Source organism: Arabidopsis lyrata (assembly GCF_000004255.2).
Source record: "Arabidopsis lyrata subsp. lyrata unplaced genomic scaffold ARALYscaffold_5, whole genome shotgun sequence".
NCBI lineage: Eukaryota > Viridiplantae > Streptophyta > Magnoliopsida > Brassicales > Brassicaceae > Arabidopsis > Arabidopsis lyrata.
In genome coordinates this window covers 1839745-1862234 of record NW_003302551.1, presented here as the reverse complement: position 1 = coordinate 1862234, position 22490 = coordinate 1839745, and the positions used below count along the sequence as shown (strand labels likewise).

Here is a 22490-nt window from a genome sequence, read left to right as displayed (position 1 = left end):
CTCAAGTTCTCGCAAATATTCTCATTTAGTCTCCAAATATGTAATTTGTTATACGAAGCTTCCCTTTTTTCTATGTATGTTTTATTTCATTCCTTGCAATGGATACCATAACTCAAGTTTGTAGTCATTCAAATAAATAATATAATAACAATGATTATGTATCATAAGCTTTTTACTCAAAATCAAAATTGGTAGCGAGTGAAAAACTCATGAACCTTATATACTTGTAATAACATAACATTCTACTAAACCTCCATGAAATGAAGGCACAATTTGTTTCGGAAATATCACAACAAGATCATTAAAACGTGAGAGACCGTTAGTGGAAAATCATATCAATCGTCTCTAATGACCATGATGACATTTTGCTTAGATACAAATTCTTTAAGGTTTTAAATTATAATTATTGAACCGTTGATTTCTCACTGCAAGGTGTTGTCCACAAATCACAACCGTCACCATTGCTTTGATACCGCAAGAAACTTGTGGAAACAAAGATATTGCCAAAAATTGCAATCCATATCATATAAGTCAGAGCTCGGGCTTAACAACTTAAGCAACGACGACGACCATATGCAAAATCAAACAAAAGTCATACAAATCTTGCATATCATATAACGAAATATTCCATCTAGTTTCATTAAGAATGAGTTTTACTTCTTCTGTTTTTTTTTTGTCGTGAGTTTTACTTTTTAAAATTGTTCCTTTTAAGATTTTTGTTTGATTTCCATTATTGTCAAGATTATTTTAGGTGGTTTAAGGTTCAATTCAATTTTTAGGTTTAGATCGGTTAACTTAAACCAATTAAATACGCCTAGAAAATGGCAATACAAGTTGATTACACGTGCTGGTTTAAAAGTTGAGGCTATTTTTGTAACTTTATATTGAGAGGATTTTTAATAAGTTTAGGCCTCTCTCCCTTGTTCACGAACCCGTAACCCTAGCCGCCTTGGAAATTTCCCAAAAAAAATTTTCAACAAATTTTCTCAGATCCTCTTCTTCTCAGAGATCAATCTTCAAATCAATTGTAATTTTCTTGTTTCTTATAATTTTATCTTTCGATTGATACCTGTTTTGATATCATCCTTCGATATTGTCAAATCTAGGGTTTTTTTCAATCGAGTTCTTGATTTTGATCACAAATCGACAGATCCTTTAGGCGTTTTTCTGGGTATCGATTGTTTTCAACAACCCTTGTTTAATTTCACGTTTTCCCCAATTTTTTGTACCCTAATTTTTCTGTGTTCATCAGATCTGCAAATTGATTTAGGGCTTTTGTTCCTCGTAATGAAAATTCATTTGATTGTTTGAATCTGGACTCTCGATTTCATGTTTTTAGCCGTGAATCGAAAAATCTAGGGTTAGGTTTTCGAATTTGGGGATTTTCTAAATAATAATTGGGGAAAACTTATTTCTTACAAAGTTTGACTTTTTGACTGTAAATTAAAATTACACTAATACCCACATCTACCTAAAACCATCAAAATCAATTATCGTTTGCTTCTGAATATGGAATTGTCCATATGTAAATTATCAAACTTTAATGTCAAGAAAGTGACTAAAATCGACTTTTGGTTTTAACCATTCAGGTTGTTAAAAAATGGGATTAAAGCGACCTTATGATGCTGAAGAGATGCAAGAGTGCAATGCTAAGCATGCAAGACAGCTTAGTTATAACAACCATAACCAATTTGACGAAGCTATTCCATATCATCATGTTTCTATGGACAAGAAGACAAGTGTTTTAGGTACAATGAAACCTTTAAAATTCATATACTCTGTTATGGTAAGTTTTTGAGGGATTAACTTTGGACGTCTCTTGTTGCAGTGGAGGATTTGAGTGGTCTCTGTGAGATACCTACGTGGACTAATGATGCAAATCATGTTGAGAAGGGTTTTGAAACGTGGATTTCAACAACTGATTTGTGTCAGGAAGATTCTCAGTCTGGAGGGACGACTCAGTCAGATCTTTCTCATCAATCTTCTGGTTCAGATTTCACCTGGAGACCACTTTCTCCAGTGGAAGATGTTTATTCTTGTCTGATGAATCAACCTCCTAGGAAACAAGTTCTTGTTGGGTCTAATCACCAGGCAGATATTCCTGAGTTTGTCAAGGAAGAGGTTCTTGGCGGTGACTTAGAAGGGAAGCTGATGGGAAAGTGCATAATACCAATGTGTGACTCTGACCTTTGTGGAACCGGTCAAGGAAGAAAGGAATGTCTTTGCCCGGATAAAGGCTCCATTAGATGCGTGCGACGACATATCATGGAAGCCAGAGAGGGCCTGATTGAAAATATTGGATATGAAAGGTTTATGGAGCTAGGGTTCTGTGAGATGGGGGAGGAAGTTGCGAGCTTATGGACTGAAGACGAAGAAGATCTCTTTCACAAGGTTGTATACTCCAATCCTTTTTCAGTGGGTCGCGACTTCTGGAAGCAATTAAAGGCAATGTTTCCTTCAAGAACCATGAAGGAATTTGTTAGCTACTACTTCAATGTCTTCATCTTGCGGAGACGGGGTACTCAGAATCGGTTCAAAGCCCTAGACGTCGATAGTGATGATGACGAGTGGCAAGTAGAGTACAACATCTTTTACAGCACCAAATCTTTAGATGAGGAAGACAACAATGGAAATCGCTCTTCACATGAAGATAACGAGGAAGAAGAAGAAGAAGAAGAAGAAACCAGCAGCAGTGATGATGATGATGATGATGAAGGAGAAGAAAAAGACGACTCACCAAGTAATGATGCTCATTGTGTATATATGGATAAGGCTTCAAAAGACACTGTTGGTGAGGAGGTAAATGTGGAAGACGACTCATGTATGTCCTTCGAGTTACAAGACTCCAACTTGATCTTCACTCACAGCCCAATTCAAAACAGAGAGTGCCACAGATCTGGTGATGATTCGTATTCATTTGATGATCAGAGATTCACATCAGATTGTTGGAACAAGAACAACGATCTTCTACCAACTTCAAACATCATTGAGGAGATATTTGGTCAAGATGAATGGGAAGATAATGATGATGATAACTTGAAGGGGAAGTAAATGAAAAGCTTTCTTCTCTTCTTCCATGGATTTCTGCAGATTTTTTTTTTCTTAAGTGAATTATTTAAAGAAGCAGAAGTTTGAAAGTTTCCTCTTTGGGAATTTTTTTGTTGGTTTAGGTTGAAGAAGAACGGACTTCTTGATTGATTTGACTATGTAAAAAAGCTATTAAAATCCAGGAACCTTTTTTCTAGTTTTTTTTTTGAGTCTTCAAGATCTCAATGTACATTATTTTGGTGTAAAAAGAAAAGAAGAATAAAATGCTAAAAGTTATCCAAATTTTTGTATCCAACTTATTTGCATCGGTTAATTCCTAGCTGCCTCGTTAAAACCTTGACATTTTTATAACCTATCAGAATTTTTGGTTATGAACACAAAAGATGAAAAACGGGAAAAATGTCGTTTTATCTCCCAACTTTCAAAAAGTGGCCAATCAATACGTCAACTTCATATGTGGCCATTTAAAACATGAAATAAACGTTGACTAACGTTTGAGACATGGAAATTCGTTGACCAGGCCAAAATAGACATGCCGTTATCAGTCGTTAACGGAACCTCTAACGTCCGTTATCACCCGTAACGACTCTGTTAATCAACTTTCAAATTGTGGCCATTTTAAACATCAACTTTATATGTGGTCATTTAAAACATGAACTAATCGTTGACTAACATTTGAAACATGAGAATTCGTTGACCAGGCCAAAATAGACATGTCGTCATCATTCGTTAAAAAAACCTATAACATCCGTTATCACCCGTTAACGACTCTGTTAGTATATCCAAAACGACGTCGTTTTGAAAATAATCGAGAGAAAATCAGGACAAATGTTTTGTTTAAAGCATAATCCAAGGACATGGTTTGATATATAGACAATCGTAGAGCCAATAATTGGAAGCAAACATCATTTATATATTTATTTTAAATCTAAAAAGGAATCATGGAAGCAAACTTGTAGACCCATCATAGGACTAAAATAGGCATGGGCGTTCGAATATTCGGGTCGGGTTCGGGTTGGGTTTTTCGGGTTTGGGTTTTTCGGGTTTAGAAAACTAAGATCCATTCGGGTATTTTAAAACTTCGGGTTCGGGTCGGGTTCGGATCGGGTATTTCGGGTTCGGATTCAGGTTTACCCAAAGTATCCAAATATTAGAAATTTTGTATCCGATTCTATGCAAAGTATTGAAAAATAATCAAAAAATCTATAAAACCCAAGTATTTTAACCCGAATCTAACCCAAAGTAGCTAAAACACCCGAAAATATCTTAACATCCGAATAATTTTGGCACTTAGGTTATTACAAGTATAAATATTACTAATATATTATAACTATGTACTTATATTTTGGGTATGTTCGGGTACTTGTTCGGGTTCGAGTTCGGGTCGGGTTCGGGCCTAGACTAAATGTAGCTTTTCTGAAATGGAGATAGAGATAATAGGACTATTCATCTTGTTTGAGCTGTTGTAGAAATAGATTTGGGGATTTGGTGTTTTCATTTGGAAAAAATCTTTTTGGACATACTAACAGTGTCGTTAACGGGTGATAACGGATGTTATAGGTTCTGTTAACGAATGATGACGACATGTCTACTTTGGCCTGGTCAACGAATTCTAATGTTTCAAATGTTAGTCAACGATTAGTTCATGTTTTGAATGGCCACATATGAAGTTGATGTTTAAAATGGCCACAATTTGAAAGTTGATTAACAGAGTCGTTACGGGTAATAATGGGCGTTAGAAGTTCCGTTAACGACTGATAACGGCATGTCTATTTTGGCCTGGTCAACGAATTTCCATGTCTCAAACGTTAGTCAATGTTTATTTCATGTTTTAAATGGCCACATATGAAGTTGACGTATTGATTGGCCACTTTTTGAAAGTTGGGAGATAAAACGACATTTTTCCCGATGAAAAACTATATATTTTTTATATTCTATAATTTTAACCAAAAATGTGATTCGATTTAAAATTATGTAAATGGATTTTTGTCAAATGAACTTATATAGTTTATACATTTAATTACATAGTTTAATTCGAACGGTACGGTACACTTCGCTGCTAATTGACACTCTTGACTTTTCTATCAATTAAGTCTCAGCTTTTTAGGTTTAGATTTTTTTGTTTGTTTGCTCTGTCACAGAGGCCTACTCTCTACCTTTCGTTTGATAGTCAGAGACTCACATCAGATTGTTGGATCAAGAACAACGATCTTCGACCAACTTCCAAATGATGATGGTAACTTGAAGGGGAAGTAATTGAAAAGTTTTCATGGATTCTGAATTTTTTTTTTTCAATGTACACTATTTAGGTGTAAAATAAAGGCTAAGTTTTCAAATTTGTGTATTAAACTTTTTCATTATATCAGAATTTTTGGTATTGAAAATTGTTAATTTTCATTCTATAAACCGCTGCTGAAAAAGAAAAAAAAAAAAGGAAAAAAGTTAAATTTAAAACCTCACAGGAACACAAATAAGGCTATCTCGTCAATGTCATTCCTGGAAAAGAATATGAGGAAGAAGATGAAGCTGTCGCCGACGTTGCAATCGACCTCAAATCCGTCACTTCCCGATGATGTGCTATTCAGCATCTTTGCACGCGTCTCAAGATTGTACTATCCGATTCTATGTCTCGTCTCCAAGAGCTTTAGAACTCTCCTATCTTCACCGGAGCTATACAAGGTTCGGTCACTCTTAGGCAACACCGAGATTTGTCTTTATGTGTGTTCACGGTTCCAAGATCCTCATCATCATACGAACACTAGCTGGTTCACCCTCTGTCGGAAACCTGATCAAACCCTAACCAATGGCACCACTAAGAAGTCAAGTGGGTATGTTTTGGCTAGAGTCCCAAATTTACATTCTCCTCCTTTGCACTCTTCGAGTCTTGTGGCGGTTGGTTCTAATATTTATAACATTGCAGGATCCTGCTACCTAGAGTCTTCCTCAAGCGTCTCGGTTCTGGATTGTCGGTCTCACACGTGGCGCGAGGCTCCAAGCTTGCGGGAGGGGCTATGTTCGGTTTCTGCTAGTGTCATTGATCGAAAGATATACGTAGCAGGACGTTCCATAGATGGTGATAATAACTCGAAGAATTCGGTCGAGGTGTTCGACACTGAAACCCAAATTTGGGATCCGGAGGCCATTACTTGCAGCGAGACACAAGGCGATTTTTACGAATGCAAAACCACATGTATTGACAGAAAGTTTCATGTGGTGACTCTCGGTCAAAAAGAGGCGGTTGTTTACAATTCCAAGAAAGGTAGATGGGACAGGGTTAGACGAAAAATAGATCAGTATAAGTTTTCAGCTTATTGCGAGATAGAGAATGTTTTGTACTCTGGTACTCATGGAGTGTTCAGATGGTATGACACTAAGGCAAGTAGGTGGAGAGATTTGAAAGGTTTGGCAGGACTACCTGAGTTCGGTTCTGGTGCGAATATTAAATTGGCTGGTTATGGTGGAAAGATAGCGGTTTTGTGGGAGGAGGATTTGCCTTCTTGTGGACCTGATAGCGGCTATAAGAAGATGATCCGGTGTGCAGAGATAGCTCTTGAAAGGCGCAAATGTCATGAAATTTGGGGGATTATTGAGTGGTTTGGTGATGTGCTTACCGTCCCTGTAGGATATGTTGTTTTGGAGAAGGTTCTTGCTGTTACTCTTTGATGAATGCGTCACAAGCCTTGAATGTGTTTTCTTTTGGTAGTATCATTTTTATTTGGAATGCTTATGTTCTTTTGGTGTGTATGCAACTATTGATGAATAAGTCTGTCTATTGTTTCACTTCTAATCATTTGATGTCACTCAAAATGTCTTTGAAGCAAATAAAAGAAAATTTCTATTTGAAAGAAATACGAACACTAACATACTGAGAGCAAGATCACAAATTAACACTATACAAATCTTTTCGATGGTCCCTGGTAAGATAAGAATGCTATACAAATCTGTGTGGGAAACAAAACAAACAAAAACAAATCAGTTGAATCATGTCTCCTCGTTTTTCACTTGGATCCAACTACCATTAGATGATCCAACTCCTGATTCTTTCTTTTTACGACTAAAAAAACCGACAAAATACCCCAAAATCACTCCCACAACCATCACACTTGCTCCTTCAATGTACCACAAGACTGCAAAGTCAGATTCAGATCCAAAGTTTGAGTCTTTACCATCATCACTACCGCTAATAACTTCCCCTGAAGCCAAAATCTCAACAACATCATGAACTTCTCCGTCGTGGTTTCCCACATACGAAAGAGTGAGTCTTTCTTTATTAGCAACCAAACGAGTGTACCCAAACTCGCCTCCGCGGTACATTGAGTTAGCAGGCTGAGGAAAGATCGGGACATCCTGGTGATTAGGTCTCGGTTCCCAAATAGGCTGTGTGTCTTTTCCAGCCATACCAATCACAAGATGAACAGGGTTTCCTTGCCAACGTTCACCACAAGTATTGTTACTAATCGGGCAAAACCTTTCGTATCTATGTACATGTCCCCATAAAGCAACAGTCACATTGTTCTTCACAAACAACGGTTCCAAATGCTCGATCATCCTCTGTCTTATCGCAGCGTCTCTTATCTTCCTACTTGTAGTGTACATCGGTCTATGCCCTTGTACAACAACAAACGGTGTCTTGCTCCTATTAACAGACTCTAAATCACTCTTCAAAAAACTATACTGCTTCCCTCCTTTAAGAAAATCCGTCTCTGTGGAAATATAAACGAAATGAACTGAACCCATATCATAAGAATAGTAAAGGTTCCGACTTTGAGGTCCCTTAACCATACCCGTAGCTTCCGATGAATTACCAGGCATATTAAACTTAACACTATACGGTACACCACATTCACCACCACTATCTTTACCATAAACATAAGCAGCCCAATCTGGTTTCCAAGGCTGCATAGGCCAATCATACTCATGGTTACCAATACAAACATGGTAAGGCACTCTAGAAGCAATAGGCTCAATCTGAGCAAAGAACTCATCCCAGATCCACGAGTAACCTCGCGCATAACTTATATCTCCGATATGCGATACAATCGCAGGCTTATCATTACCTAAAGCTTCAATGTCTCTTAAAATCCATTTCACAGTTGATAAACTTTCTTCTTCTCCACGGATAAATGTTCTATAAGGTGTAGAACATCCCATATCTCCAAACATGAAAGCTAAAGTTTCTTCTGAATGCTCATTTCTTGAAACAAAGCTATGAATCTCGCTCCATCCTTTTAAATCACTCCCAACCTGATTAATGACAAAACCCTAAAGTCAACATTTTGATTCTGAAAAACCCTAAAGATTCAAACTTTTAAGGGTTTTTGATTCTTACCTGATAATAATACTTAAGCCCTTGTTTCAGATTCTTCATCACGGAATCAAATATCCAACCTGGATCTCTCCATCCGATTGTAGAATTCGCCGGCGCGTGACACATATGTTCTCTCTCGTACCTAACCCCACGCGCCACCGCTATGTTATCGAGCTTGTCCTTAACCTCGCCGTATCGAGCTTCTCGTTCTTCTCCATCTCCGGTTACGAACATCACTCTCATCTCGTTGATATTATCTGTGTAACTTAAATGAATCTGCTCCGGTCGGTTAACGGCGAACCGGAAATTTAACTGGTTTGATTCGGTTAAGAGATGACGAGTTCCGGGTAAAGGATTGTGATCATGGTCTTTGTGTTTCGGGTTGATTTCGGATTGGGTCCAATGGAAGATCCGGAAAGTGTAATTTGATCGGAGATTGGTTAAGGGAAGTGAAATTGAACCCGACCCGGATTTCCAATTGGGTGAATCGGAGAGGAATTTGTAGCCGATGAAGTGATCGTGAGGAGAGTCCGGTGGTGAGTAGATTCCTAACCAATCGAGATCGGACTGTGACTCGACGCCGGACCATTTGATCACGACTATGTCCCCGGATCGGTTTAAGGTTTGTGGAGAGATTGAAATTGTGACTTTGGAATAAACAGAGGTGATTAAGAGGAAGAAGAAGACCAGAGAGTAAACGGCGATCATGATTTACGGTGGTTGACGCGGCGGGTGATGGTGGTTAGTCAAAAGTCAACGTTTGTTTTATCAGTTGGGTTTGTATTTGGGTTTTACTGATAAATTTAGAAGAGTTTTTGAGTGATTATGAAGTCATTATTTTGTTTGAAATTGAAACCAAACCTGATTTATGACATTTCACCATCAAAAAAATATGCTATTTAGAAATAAAATAAAAAAGGTTTCAAAAAAAAAAAAAAAAAAAAAAGAAATAAAATAAAAACAAAACATTATGGAATTAATTATTTTTCCAAATTTACAAGTTTGATTTTATCAACCAGTTTCATTGTCAAATCACACATGATTTATTCCTTTATTTTTTTCTAGGGATTAATTTGTTAAGGTATATATGTAGGATATGCTTAATGCTTTGTCTTTGTATATATAAATGTGTAATCAAAAGCACAAAATCTTTCTTTTATTTTTTTTTTGAACAAAAGCACAAAATCTTTCTATGCCCTTAAAAACCAGAAACACAATAAATCTCACAAATTAGAGTATGAATAATAATTTTGGTAAGGTAAAATAAAGGAACAGGGGAGATTCAAAGGGGTGACCTGAGAACACAAACTCAATGGTTTCAATGAAAATGTAAAGAAACCATAGGATCTGTGTTCTCATGACACTCCTTTGAGATTTCACCTCCTGTTGTTCTTCTCTTTTTCTTCATACTTTACTTCCACTGATTAAGTTATAATACTACATAAGTTTCTCTATGTATAAATATTTTATACAGTTTCTTCTTCTTGGTCTTAGATTTTGTTCACTTCTGTTCTGTCATAATAATGTGGTCATCTTGTTGACAAAAAATTAGTAAGTGTGGTGAAAATGAGCACATCCTTTTCTTTACCCACGACATCGTTTCTATGGAATGATTCAAACAGTGGGCTGAAAACATATCTATCAATGGGTTAGTAATGAGCCCATCTGAGCTCTCTTCTATTAGGCCCATTTAAAACTCATTTGAATAGTTTAATTATTTTTTTTCATTTGAATAGTTTAATTACTCTGCCGACAAAATCATAAATTGTCAAGCGTTTGGATAGACTAAGGGATGTGGCATGAGGACCCATTTTTCCGTGCCACACATCAATGCGTCAACCAATCCATAATTTGTGTAGTAAATACACCAGAATATTACCGCTCTAGAGTCAATATTTATGATCAAGAATCGAAGATTATACTAGTAGCATTTATGTAGGAAAATATACAAAGTTAGAAGTACTAATCCACCAATAAAAGTAAATGTATGATCAAGATTCAAGAATCAAGATAATAATTTATCAAGACCGGTTCTGATGGTCGAGCTTTGCGAAATGGTCAAAATGTAATCAACCATTAAAACAAAATGTAAAATTCACCAACAAAAGTCGAAAAGTAGATCTATGGCGTAAGAATCGTGACTATAATAAATATCCAATTAACGAGTGGATAAAGAAAAAGGAGACCAAAACTAGTGGCCAAATAAAATTTCCCGAAATTCAATAAATATCATCCCCCGGATAAGTTGTTTGTGTTATTGTACGTTTTCCAAATTCAAGACAAGAAAAAACTTTTTTCTTTGAGACAAAAAAAACATGGATTTCTTCACCGATCAAGTAAAGAAGAAATTCTCGGACAAGAAACCGGAGAACTCTGATCCGGAGCCAAACCACAACAAAAACAAACCCGGTCACACCGATCCAACAACACATAAACCAGTTTCCAACACTGATCAATCAACACATAGGCCAGCTTCGAACGCCGAGCTCATGGCTAGTGCCAAGATCGTAGCCGAAGCAGCTCAAGCCGCTGCTCGTAACGAGTCAGACAAGCTTGACAAAGCTAAAGTCGCCGGAGCCACCGCTGATATCTTAGACGCCGCTTCTAGATACGGTAAGCTCGATGAAAAGAGCGGTGTTGGTCAGTACCTTGAAAAGGCTGAACAATATCTCCACAAGTACGAAACTTCCCACTCTCACTCCTCCACCGGTGGAAGCCACGGTAGCCAAGGCGGTGTTGGCAGCGGTGGAAGCCATGGTGGTGTCAGCGGTGGAGCACCGGCGGCTAAGAAAGAAGATGAGAAGAAGTCCGGAGGTGGCCATGGGTTTGGAGATTATGCTAAGATGGCTCAAGGTTTTATGAAGTGATTAATGTTCTAATTATTAAAAAATAATTATGTTAGTAATTTATCTTCTAGAATTTAAGCTGTTGTTTTCTGAATTATTAACTGTTGGATTTGTCATTTGTGTATGATGGAGGAACATTATGATGTTAAACATCATGTATCATGTTGACTACCTCTATAAGTGGTTCTTTAGTTCTTACAAAAGTTAAAAGCAACTCTTTTGTCTAATCAGAACCCTAATTGGAAGTTATCAATTCTGATTAATCAAATTAAAATAGACTTTTAAATAAAAAATACTTATTTTTTAAAAAAGAAATATCCTAAAATAGCATTAAAACAAATTTTGTGTATAATAATATTATATATTTCACAAATTTTTAAAATTAGCATTAGTAAGTTTACATAACAATTATTATTTTATCTTCATCTAATTATGTAAAATAATAAAATTAATTACAATTTTAAATTACGATCATTTAAACCAGTAATAAATGTTTATATTAGTTTTTTAATTTTAAATTTGTACTATTTTAAAAACGAAATTGTATGCTAAATTTAATAAAACTTTTTTTTTTTTTCATCATCTCTAAATTTAATATTTAATAAAACTTATTTTTGTGATATTTGTGAGAATCAATTAAATGTTTTATTCGGACAAGAAACAGTATGTCGGAAAAAAAAAAACAAGAAATAGTATGTTGAAAAGGCCCATAAACGAGCCCACTATGCGAGTCCATTATTTTTTCTTTATTTAATCACACTTAGGTGTCGTCGTTATCTTTTATACACTTTTAACCAATTTATTCCGAATTCAGAATTCTTCTAACTTGGGAAAAAAGTTTGAACGACAATGGAAATCGATGCTCCAAAGCAACAAGAGTCGAAGCAGATCAGAGACGAAGAGCTATTCAAAGCAGCGGAATGGGGTGATTCATCGTTGTTCATGTCATTATCTCAAGAACAGCTCTCTAAATCTCTCAATTTCACAAACGAAGATGGTCGCTCTCTCCTCCATGTCGCTGCTTCTTTCGGTCATTCTCAAGTATGTTCCTTTCTACTGTTTTAAGTACTAATCTGTAGTTATAGATAGAAGTTTAACCTCTTTAGCTACGATAGTTTTTATATCTGGCTCTGAAAAGCACAAAGAATTTCGTTGTGTTGCAAGCTCTTTAGCGATTTGGGTTCTATTGATAAGAATGGGTTTTGTCTTTGAAGTAATGCTTATGGTTGTGGAATCTGTAGGAAATCAAGTTGTATTATTTTAGTTGCATAATCTGGTTTTATAACTGATGAGAAACCTTAAGGGAAGTTTTTGAGTCTGGCTTTGAAAACCACATGAATCTGTGCTGTTGTTAGTTCCTTATCGATTTTAGTTTTTGAGAAGTGGGTTTTAAGTTAAGTTGATGTCAACTTAAGTGGTTATGGATGTGGGATTTGCAGATAGTTAAGTTGCTATCAAGTTCAGATGACGCAAAGACTATAATCAATAGCAAGGATGATGAAGGTTGGGCTCCTTTGCATTCTGCTGCTAGCAGCGGTAATGCTGAGCTCGTTGAAGTGCTTTTGACCAGAGGTATGTTACATAATCTTTGTGTGTTTTATTGTTGTTGAAAGTGGTAAAATCTTGATTTGCTATCATAAAGGTATCATCTTTCGCAGTCCTGAGTAGTTGATCTCTGAATATGTAATAGTCCTCCATGGGAATTGGGAAAATAAGCTCCTATTGTGAAGTGAATTTTGTGTGTGTTAGTTCTTGCAGTGATTAGCTCTTGTTTCAATTTATTACATGATTGAGAAGATGTGTACATTTGATGACGTTTAACTTGTGTTTAGGTGCTGATGTCAATGCCAAAAACAACGGTGGTCGCACTGCTCTTCACTATGCTGCTAGCAAAGGCTGGTTGGAGATTGCTCAGCTTTTATTAACACACGGAGCAAAGATCAACATCACAGACAAGGTTTTGTAGCTTGTTAATGTTTTTTTTTTATGCTTGTGGATCATTAACTTGTTGTCAACACATAAACAAACTTTTTGTGACTTTCAGGTTGGTTGTACTCCGCTTCACAGAGCAGCAAGCGTGGGAAAGTTAGAAGTTTGTGAATTTCTTATTGAAGAAGGTGCAGAGATCGACGCTACGGATAAAATGGGTCAAACTGCACTTATGCATTCGGTCATATGCGATGACAAACAGGTAATTTTCGATCTAATCGACCTTAATCAGCATTTTTGTAAAGTTCACAGTTTCCTAAATTTTGGGCTTCTCTTCTATATTTCCATGCATCAGGTTGCGTTACTGCTTATAAGACATGGTGCAGATGTGGATGTAGAAGACAAAGAAGGTTACACTGTTCTAGGCCGAGCTACCAGCGAATTCCGACCTGCACTTATCGATGCTGCAAAGGCCATGCTTGAAGGATAAAATGACTCTGAATCGCTTTAAAACTCACTAACATGAGAGTCTTGTTTTGTTTAAACTCTTTGTTCTTTCAATATCAGGATATAATAAAAGGATTGTTCTCTATTTGTTCATGTTCTTCTTTTGAAATCTTCTCAAAAAAATTCTTCAAATAAGCTTAAATTTAATGCTCTTTTCCTCAACTTAGTAAGCATTGGACACTTGAGAACAAGTGAGACAAAATGTTTTTCTTTTTAAAGAATTAAAAAGTATATATATATATATCCCTTCTTATCTCTTAAGAAGTCACTTACCCTCCTCACAAAAAATCTAAAGGCAAAATGATGCAAACCAAAATCTCTTCTTTCTCTCGACCAAGCTTCACTCTCCATGAACCGAGAGTAGTTCATAATCCTCGAATCTCCATGGCTATATGCTCATTATCATCATCATCATCATCACCATCACCGTTTCACCATCTTCTCTGCAAGTCCACCTTCCCTCTCGCTGCCTCACTCACCCTTCTCTTCTCTCCTTGTACCGGTAACATCACTATTACTCAATTTTCTTATCATTCAATGTATATGCATATCATCATCATAATCATCATCGAATGTCTATGTATGGATCCTCCTCAGCTGAAGCAGGACTAATGTCGGGATCTCCCGGTATAGAATCAGTTCCTGGTCCCGAATTACCAAAAATCGAATTCCTCGACCGTTTCAATGGTACCAATCTTTCAAATTCTTGAATTCTATAACAAGAAGTGTATTGTCTCCTTTAAAGAAGAAAGATTCTTAATTGCAGCAAGGAACCAGAAGTACTACGCAGAGAACGATGCCAGATTCAAAGAATCTCCACTTCTCAAGAAACTACTTGAGAATTCCAAACTCAACAAAGAAAAGTAAGTTACTTTACACACACCCATTTGGTCTTTTTAGTGTTATAGAGCCAAAGTTGTGTGGAAGCTGCAAATCTTGAAACTCTGTTTTCAAAATCTTGAAACATGGACATGTGTTAAATTGGTTTTGTGTTCTGTTTTGTTTAGGAATGAAAGAGAGATTCAAGACAAATATTGTCTAAGAGGAGCAGAATGGGGAGTTGGAGATTGTTCAACTACAGGAATGACAGATGAAGAGAAGGAGAAATTCATCACAATGTTGAAAAAGAAGACTGGTGTTGAATAAAAACTTGGAATCACATAATTGTATTTTTGCAAGAATGGCTTTAGAGAGAATCTATGCTAATTGTTAAAGTTATCAATGCCAAATCCAAATGGTTACAAAACAAAACACGACGAAACAACAAAAATACGTGTACAAACGGTTTTTATTATCGATCTGCGGTTTTGATATCGAGAAGAGAAAGTGTAGCAATCTCATTCATAACCAATGATTTGTCAGTTTCAAAACCTACATCTTCTTTTTCAGCTTTCAAATCAGCAAACAAACGAAGAATCTTGTTCCGATTCGCCACGAGAATCGCCACAATGTCCTCTGGTTTGTTCTCGTTCGCCACAAAGAGCTTGAAGATATGAAAAGCTTCTAACTGAATGTTCTTGGTTGGTTCTCTTAAAAGATTCATCATGATTCTCAAATTATCCAAACTGCTCACATACTTAACCATCACACCTGAATTCGAACGATCCATCAACACATCTCCAAGCAATTTCGACGCTTGTCTCTTCGTAAAGTAGCTTCCTTTCTCCAACAACTTCGTGTTATACTCTGCGAAAAACCACTCGTAGTTCTTGGTAAGATACTCAGCTACAGTCGATTTATGCCTCGTCAAAAGCTCCCTAAAGATCTTGCTAGCATCGGTAGCTACATCAAAATACGGAAGCTGAACATAATCGAAAAACTTGTCCAAATTCTTCGATTCGAGTATGTACTTGGCAACAACCTGATGCCGCACACATTCTTTAAGCATTCCTGTATAATGCAACGCCAACTCGTGATCATGATCGATACCTTCGACTAACGAATCAATAACATCTAAATTCGATTCAAGATATTCAGAAGCAACGAGTCGAGATTCGACTTGTTGTTTCTGCAAATTCGCAACAATCTGCGTCGCGTCTTTTCTTGCTTCTAGATCAAGTTTTGGAATAGATTTGATCAAAGGACGAAGCGTATCTTCTCGGAAAAACTCTTGAGTTAACATAAGACAAGCTTCAGGAACAGGCTCAGCTTCACTATTACCATAAAGAATCGATTTCAAATCACTAATGTTTCGACACAATTCCGCACAAATCCCTAACCTTTTCGAGTTTCTCGAATCGATTTCTTCTTCGGATTCGGCTAAAGCAATGAGATCTCGAGTCTGACGAACGATTTCACCAGGAAGACGTGATTTGTTCTTGAAGAGACCTTTCATTCTCGTGCTTCCGCCATGGTTTCCGAGGTTTCCGCTTAAACTGCTAAGCTTCCCGCTAAATGTAATGTTGATGGAATCATCATCGGTGGATCCGACGCGTAGATGGCTCCGTGTACGGTGGTGCTTTGACGACGGAGCTAAATCGGAGCCTCCGTGTCGTTTAGCACCACCGATTCTGGAGACACACGCACCTATGTTTCTCCTTTTTGTTAACCTCAAAACAAAATCAGAATCAGACAAAAACTAAAAATCTATGTCTCTCTTTGTCTTTTTTTCTAGGGTTTGTTCAAAAGCTTTTTCAGGGGTTTCGTTGTGAAATCCAAAATGTTGTTTCTCTCAAATCTTCTTCTTTGAAGAAAAGAAGAAGCAAGAGACAACAAACCTAAAAATGGGGTCTTTGATTGGCTAATTTTGCCGCGCTGAATTTTCGTTGTGGTTAGTTTGAAGAATCTTTGATGTCTAAAACATAATTAGATTTTGAAGCTTATTATTATTATTATTCTGCACTAGGGGAAAATCCGGGCGGGTAGACATTTGATAAACCACTTTTGGAAAGAGCAAGAACCCTCTTTGTTTAGACAATTTTGTGGTTCATTGTTTAAAACTCCTTCTCTTTCTTGCCATTAACATGTCCTGTGAAATTAGTTTTCTCCAAAGACTATAGGAAAGCGTAGACAATGAGATTATGTATTTTCTTCAAATAAGCTTTGGGCATCAATGGATTAGGGACTACCATTCAAACATATTCAAACATATGCAGTAAAACTGAAAATATATTGTTGTAAAGAAAAACTTAAATCAGAATGACAAGCTTTCATCAATCAAATTGACTGTAACCTAAAAATATATAGTCAATGCCATTACAACAAACGTTAGCAACAACCTGGTGGTGGTTCGTATTAGAATGAAATTGTCTTGTCCTTCGTTTTAGAAGCCTGAAAGACATTTTCAAGAATACAACATAACAAATAAGGTAGACGAAATGATGAGTGAAATTTATGACAATTACATGGAGTGATTCATGACTCGAACTCTAACGTCGTGATTCAGAATTAATATTTTGCACAGAAATCCTAATAATAGCAACAAAAATATAATTGGAAAAATTCATAGGGAGTACAGTTGATATCATAACCATCACTTTCCCGCTCTCTTAATTTCATCGCAATAAGTGAATTGCAGACGAAAAAAATTTCAATGATTTGCGATGGCTACGGCCTAAGGGTAGAAGTTCCATAACAAATAGATATGTAGCTATGTAGAGCTTAGAAAGACAAAATACATTTAGTATTACCTGCATCTTGTTTTTTGAGCAGATCATCCATCCTTCTGGACCTCTTTCTTTCATCTCTTCAATACACTACTTCAGGTTGGGTAAACAATTTGAGATTTTAACGGAATCCAAGATATTATGGAAAAGGACTCACTTAAGATTTCACTAAAACAAATCTACTGAATTTTCATGTTGCAAGTGTGATGAAAATCATACCCTTCACCTCAATTAAGCGACGATGATGTCCTCGAGATTAAAACAACCGTAGTAACCTAAAGCAACAAAAAGTTATAGACAAATTATAAACCAGAGAGGATTCTGCTTTGTTCAATATTGAAGGAAATGAGAAGAAGGTGATCGATGACCTCTGTTCATACAGACTGTCGATTCTAAAATCGTGGAAGAAGGTAAAGAGAAACCTTCAATGATGTATGCAGGCGAGATGCGTCGTTTATGAGATCATCTCTAATTTAAGAGTAAGGATTGCTAAGAAGGGGAAACGGCTCGACTTTCTCAGACGTTAAACATCTCCGATTGAAAGCCCTATTTTCGTTGGCTCAAGAATAAAGATTGATTGTTGATGACGTGGCAGGTTGAGCGAAATTGAGAGCTACAAAACTGAATAAGCTGACGTGTCAACTTGAGAGAAAATTGGGAGAAGCTGATGTGGATACATTGAGATGCCTCAATGAGCCCCTTTTATTAGTAAGAGATTCTTTTATTACTTCTTAGCGGTTATTATTATATGTGGAGAAGATATATAACGGATTTGGTCAGATATAATCTAAACACAATTAGTTTATTTAACTCTATTTATTTATATTTTTTAAATAACTATCAACTTTTTCATATTTAAAATTTAGTTTTTACAGTGAAAATTCTAAAATTTGATATGTACTAGCTAACGTTATTTTACATTTTTCAAATTTTTAATGGCATCACTCCAATCCAGTAGCATGTGAAGATATGCATCCAATATTTGATGATGATGTTAACTCGCTCAAGTTAGTATTGTATCTTTTTACAAAAGCTAAGATAAGCCAAATTACAGTACTCACCATTCGACTACCAAATTGTATCAAACTAATATATGAGATGTTGATAAATTTGATAAAATAAATTCTAATATACATCCAATCAATTGTTTCACTTGTACATAAAATTCACATAATAAGCAAACACATAGAAAAAATGTAATTTTGTTCCATACCATTTCATTTATATGTTCTTTAATAGTACGAAATGTTCACAATCCACATCAAATATTCATTTTAACATTTTTGAGTAATTTAAAACTTTTTCAAAATTTAAACTCCGTATATATATATATATATAAATATATATTTTAGAAGTATCATAAGTCTGAATCAATATTTTTGAGGAAATCGAAATCCAATAAAATTTACTAGGAGAAAAAAGTTCTTCAACAAATAAGAAAGAAAGAAAGAAGCATGTGTGGCTGAGAGAATGGATCATTTGGACAAAGAATGTAACCACTTCACTTGTGCACATTATATGTTATTGTTAGTTCATTTATTACATTTAATTATTCACTAGATTCATCTTTAAAACACAATAGATTTTGTTTTGAATGGTTTTGATTAGGATTAGGATTTGTCTAAAATCTAATGTGGAGTTTTAGAGAGACACCTTGATTTTGATTTAAAATTTAATTAAAAAATTTAAGCACCTATAAGAAAGATTGATATGACGACAAATCCGGATCGAATGTGAATCAGATTAAAAATCAGTTAGATTTTGATTAAATATGTGAACTATCAAAATATATAAAAACCGTCAAAAAGATTAAAATTTCCCAAACTGGATGACCAAAATTGTCATTCGGATCAAATCTGCCAAATAGGCATGTCCTATAACGGGTTAAATATTCACGTCGGCTAGGATGAGATCCGCGATACACCATATGATTATATACTTTTGTACAAATTATTTTTTTATATTTTCATTTCAAATTTTAATCTTTGTTGAAAATGTAATGGGGTTAGTATAATGTGTAAGTTCATTGCGTATTATATAATTTATTGAATAATATATCAATTTTAAGTTTTGTTAAGTTTTTCCCATGCCCATTTCAAACTTCATTGCATATCTGATGATTTACCCTATGTAAACGGTCCACATTTTATGAAAACAGGACGACGATTCTCTAAGAAACCTTCAACAACTGCCGAGTCATCTCTTTGTTCTATAACCTTTTCTAATAAGGACAATTTACCCACACTTGTCCTATTCCAAGCTTTTCTGAATAAATCTTGGGGAGGCAATCTATCAGAAGCTTCAAAGGAATCTAAGCAATCTACATAAGGCTCGAATCTCTTCTTTGCCTTCGGGAATGCAGCAGGTGGCTGCAAATCAGCCACATTCTCTCAGACACACATGCTTCTTTCTTTCTTTCTTATTTGTTGAAGAACTTTTTTCTCCTAGTAAATTTTATTGGATTTCGATTTCCTCAAAAATATTGATTCAGACTTATGATACTTCTAAAATATATATTTATATATATATATATATATATATATATATATATATATACGGAGTTTAAATTTTGAAAAAGTTTTAACTTACTCAAAAATGTTAAAATGAATATTTGATGTTGATTGTGAACATTTCGTACAATTAAAGAACATATAAATGAAATGGTATGGAACAAAATTACATTTTTTCTATGTGTTTGCTTATTATGTGAATTTTATCTACAAGTGAAACAATTGATTGGATGTATATTAGAATTTATTTTATCAAATTTATCAACATCTCATATATTAGTTTGATACAATTTGGTAGTCGAATGGTGGGTACTGTAATTTGGCTTATCTTAGCTTTTGTAAAAAGATACAATACTAACTTGAGCGAGTTAACATCATCATCAAATACTGGATGCATATCTTCACATGCACTACAAGAAATTTGTTCATTGATAGCATAACGTAATAGCACGGATTACTCAACTGCTATTGAAGATTATTTACAAATTTTGTTTTCGTATGATAGCGTTTTATAAACGCTAATAAATAAATTTACTAATATAGCACGGTTTTAACGCTATGATATAATTTCTCTAGCCCGGGAAACTAAAATGACTCATACCGCCAAACACTTAAAGAAAATTTTTTCTTTTTTGCGAACAGACTAATTTTCCCCTCTTTGCTTGAGAAAACCCTAAGACTTAACCACACTCTCTCAAACCGACGAATCGATTCCTGGAGCCACCGATTGAACTCGCCACCGCCGTCGTTGAAGTTAGCCGCCGTCAAAGCCGTACCGGCGACAGAAAACCTGATTTCGGTCCTAGTTCTCCGATTAAACCATCTCTCTTAGTCCCAAATCGAAGGCATGTCTCTCTGAATTTGTAGATTTATTTCATCCCTTTCGTTAACCTAGATAGATTTCTTTTAGCTGTCGTGAAGCTCGGCAACTGTTTTGTTTTTTAAAGTCTGGATTTATGGGTTTCTCTGATTCGATTCTTCAAAGTTTTTATCTTTTGCATGTCCGTGTTCTTTGCTTAATTAGGACTATTTGTTTGTGTGGTTTGATTTTTCCGTAGCTTGATAAATAGGATGCACAATTTTGCTTTCGGAAATCATAGATTTTTAGATAACTTGTATTGACCTATTCTCGAGATTTAGAAGTTTTTGTTGACATTCTATTACAACTGTTTGTATTGACTTGTTCTTAGAATCTTTAGATCTTTTCAGTGCTTGTAATGACATGGTCTCTGAATCTTTAGCTTATTTAGGGAACTTGTCAAACACATTCTTGCATAAACAACACACATGAAACTGATATAATCATTCTATTTATTTTTGTTTTGCAAGTGCTGATGTGTAAATAATGGGAATGTGAAGCTGATATTTGGCTCTTATTACACGACAGGTTTGTATCATCTTGAACATTACTGTGGCTTTTTTTCTTGAACATTATTGTGGGTTATTTTGTCTTGAACATTTGACATTTGAGAAAAAGTCTTTCAGTCATAGTCTGTCTGTTTGCCAATATATATGTTAAGTTTGATTTGTTTAATATATGGTGATATGTGTTTGATATATATAGTTCATTGATCTCTTCTTAGATTGACTTATATCGATTGTTTACATTGTGGTAATATGAGTTTCTGGCTGAATATAAAGTGATTTTGATCTGTCTCAAGAGTCTTTCATTTAATCTGAAATAGTTCTTATGGTACTAAAGGTTTTAAAATACGGTTACAATTTATAATGGTGGACAATGATTGGGTGCATCTTTGCAGGTAAGATTTTTATTTCTATAGGATAGTTTTAGTGGGAAAAATTGGAGATTTTACATCTCCTTTTTATTCTCCTTTTAACTTTTCACTGAAGAGTTGATTTTATAATGATTTTTTTTTTTTAACCCTTTAACTCTTCTCTGAAGAGTTGATCCTGCTTATGAGAGAGGGGCTACAAAGTTTGTACGAGATGTGGCTGCGGCTCTGGGAGGCGTAGATATGATTATATGTCCTTGCATTGATTGTCGCAATATAGATCGTCACTCAGCCTCTGTTGTTGTTGATCATCTTGTAACAAGGGGAATGGATGAGGCATATAAGCTACGGTGTGACTGGTATCATCATGGAGAATCAAACTCTAGGGTTGAAAGTGATACCAAAGTGAGTCAGTGGAATGACGAGGTCTTTGGGTTATATCAAGCTGCTGAATTTTTGGATGAAGAGTTTGCTTCTAAGGTTGACTTGAATAAGATTGCAGAGTGTGATGACAAGAAAGAAGATGAGTTCCTTGCAAAGCTTGCAGATGCTGAAACGCCGTTATATCCAAGCTGTGTAAACCACAGCAAGCTGTCGGCTATTGTATCTCTGTTTAGACTTAAGACAAAAAATGGATGGTCTGACAAGAGCTTCAATGATCTTCTAGAGATATTGCCGGAGATGTTACCAAAGGATAATGTGTTGCACACATCACTGTATGAGGTGAAGAAGTTTTTGAAATCTTTTGATATGGGTTACCAGAAGATCCATGCATGTGTTAATGATTGCTGCCTATTCAGAAATAATTACAAGAAGCTCGACAGTTGTCCTAAATGCAGCGCTTCAAGATGGAAGACTAACTTACACACTGGTGAAATAAAGAAAGGTGTCCCACAGAAAGTATTAAGGTACTTTCCGATAATCCCACGCCTTAAGAGAATGTTTAGGTCTGAGGAAATGGCTAAGGATTTAAGGTGGCATTTTAGCAACAAAAGCAGCGATGG

The 22490-nt window shown here is 35.6% G+C and overlaps 7 protein-coding genes and 1 long non-coding RNA gene across 8 annotated transcripts; 5 read left to right on the top strand and 3 right to left on the bottom strand.

Annotated features, from left to right (window-relative positions):
• Positions 1–740: 740 nt before the first annotated feature.
• LOC9312956 lies at positions 741–3330 on the top strand. Its single transcript, XM_021026318.1, has 3 exons — positions 741–1027; positions 1590–1748; positions 1829–3330. The coding sequence occupies exons 2-3, from the start codon at positions 1601–1603 to the stop codon at positions 3049–3051; spliced, it is 1371 nt and encodes a 456-aa protein (XP_020881977.1). The 5' UTR covers positions 741–1027; positions 1590–1600; the 3' UTR covers positions 3052–3330.
• Positions 3331–5170: 1840 nt separating this feature from the next.
• On the top strand, positions 5171–7006 carry LOC9311274 (F-box/kelch-repeat protein At5g51250). Its single transcript, XM_021026470.1, has one exon. It carries the CDS (start codon positions 5536–5538, stop codon positions 6709–6711), a length of 1176 nt encoding a protein of 391 aa, XP_020882129.1. The 5' UTR covers positions 5171–5535; the 3' UTR covers positions 6712–7006.
• On the bottom strand, positions 6887–9220 carry LOC9312955 (probable inactive purple acid phosphatase 9). The gene is made up of 2 exons (XM_002875159.2): positions 8378–9220; positions 6887–8292 (listed from the first exon to the last, which is right to left on the bottom strand). Exons 1-2 carry the CDS (start codon positions 9062–9064, stop codon positions 7030–7032), a joined length of 1950 nt encoding a protein of 649 aa, XP_002875205.1. The 5' UTR covers positions 9065–9220; the 3' UTR covers positions 6887–7029.
• A 1301-nt stretch (positions 9221–10521) lies between these two features.
• On the top strand, positions 10522–11412 carry LOC9312954 (nodulin-related protein 1). The gene has a single exon (XM_002876840.2). The coding sequence runs from the start codon at positions 10672–10674 to the stop codon at positions 11221–11223; it is 552 nt and encodes a 183-aa protein (XP_002876886.1). The 5' UTR covers positions 10522–10671; the 3' UTR covers positions 11224–11412.
• A 575-nt stretch (positions 11413–11987) lies between these two features.
• On the top strand, positions 11988–13726 carry LOC110228438 (26S proteasome non-ATPase regulatory subunit 10). The gene is made up of 5 exons (XM_021025991.1): positions 11988–12243; positions 12642–12774; positions 13035–13159; positions 13247–13393; positions 13487–13726. Exons 1-5 carry the CDS (start codon positions 12052–12054, stop codon positions 13619–13621), a joined length of 732 nt encoding a protein of 243 aa, XP_020881650.1. The 5' UTR covers positions 11988–12051; the 3' UTR covers positions 13622–13726.
• A 133-nt stretch (positions 13727–13859) lies between these two features.
• Positions 13860–16394, bottom strand: LOC9311272 (MO25-like protein At2g03410). Its single transcript, XM_002875158.2, has one exon. It carries the CDS (start codon positions 15971–15973, stop codon positions 14930–14932), a length of 1044 nt encoding a protein of 347 aa, XP_002875204.1. The 5' UTR covers positions 15974–16394; the 3' UTR covers positions 13860–14929.
• LOC9311273 lies at positions 13912–14889 on the top strand. Its single transcript, XM_002876839.2, has 4 exons — positions 13912–14140; positions 14236–14325; positions 14405–14501; positions 14646–14889. Exons 1-4 carry the CDS (start codon positions 13939–13941, stop codon positions 14782–14784), a joined length of 528 nt encoding a protein of 175 aa, XP_002876885.1. The 5' UTR covers positions 13912–13938; the 3' UTR covers positions 14785–14889.
• Positions 16395–16823: 429 nt separating the features above from the next.
• LOC110228138 lies at positions 16824–18041 on the bottom strand. Its single transcript, XR_002331752.1, has 4 exons — positions 17612–18041; positions 17463–17518; positions 17268–17333; positions 16824–16908 (listed from the first exon to the last, which is right to left on the bottom strand). It is a non-coding gene; the product is annotated as an uncharacterized LOC110228138 (long non-coding RNA).
• Between the last annotated feature and the right edge of the window lie 4449 nt (positions 18042–22490).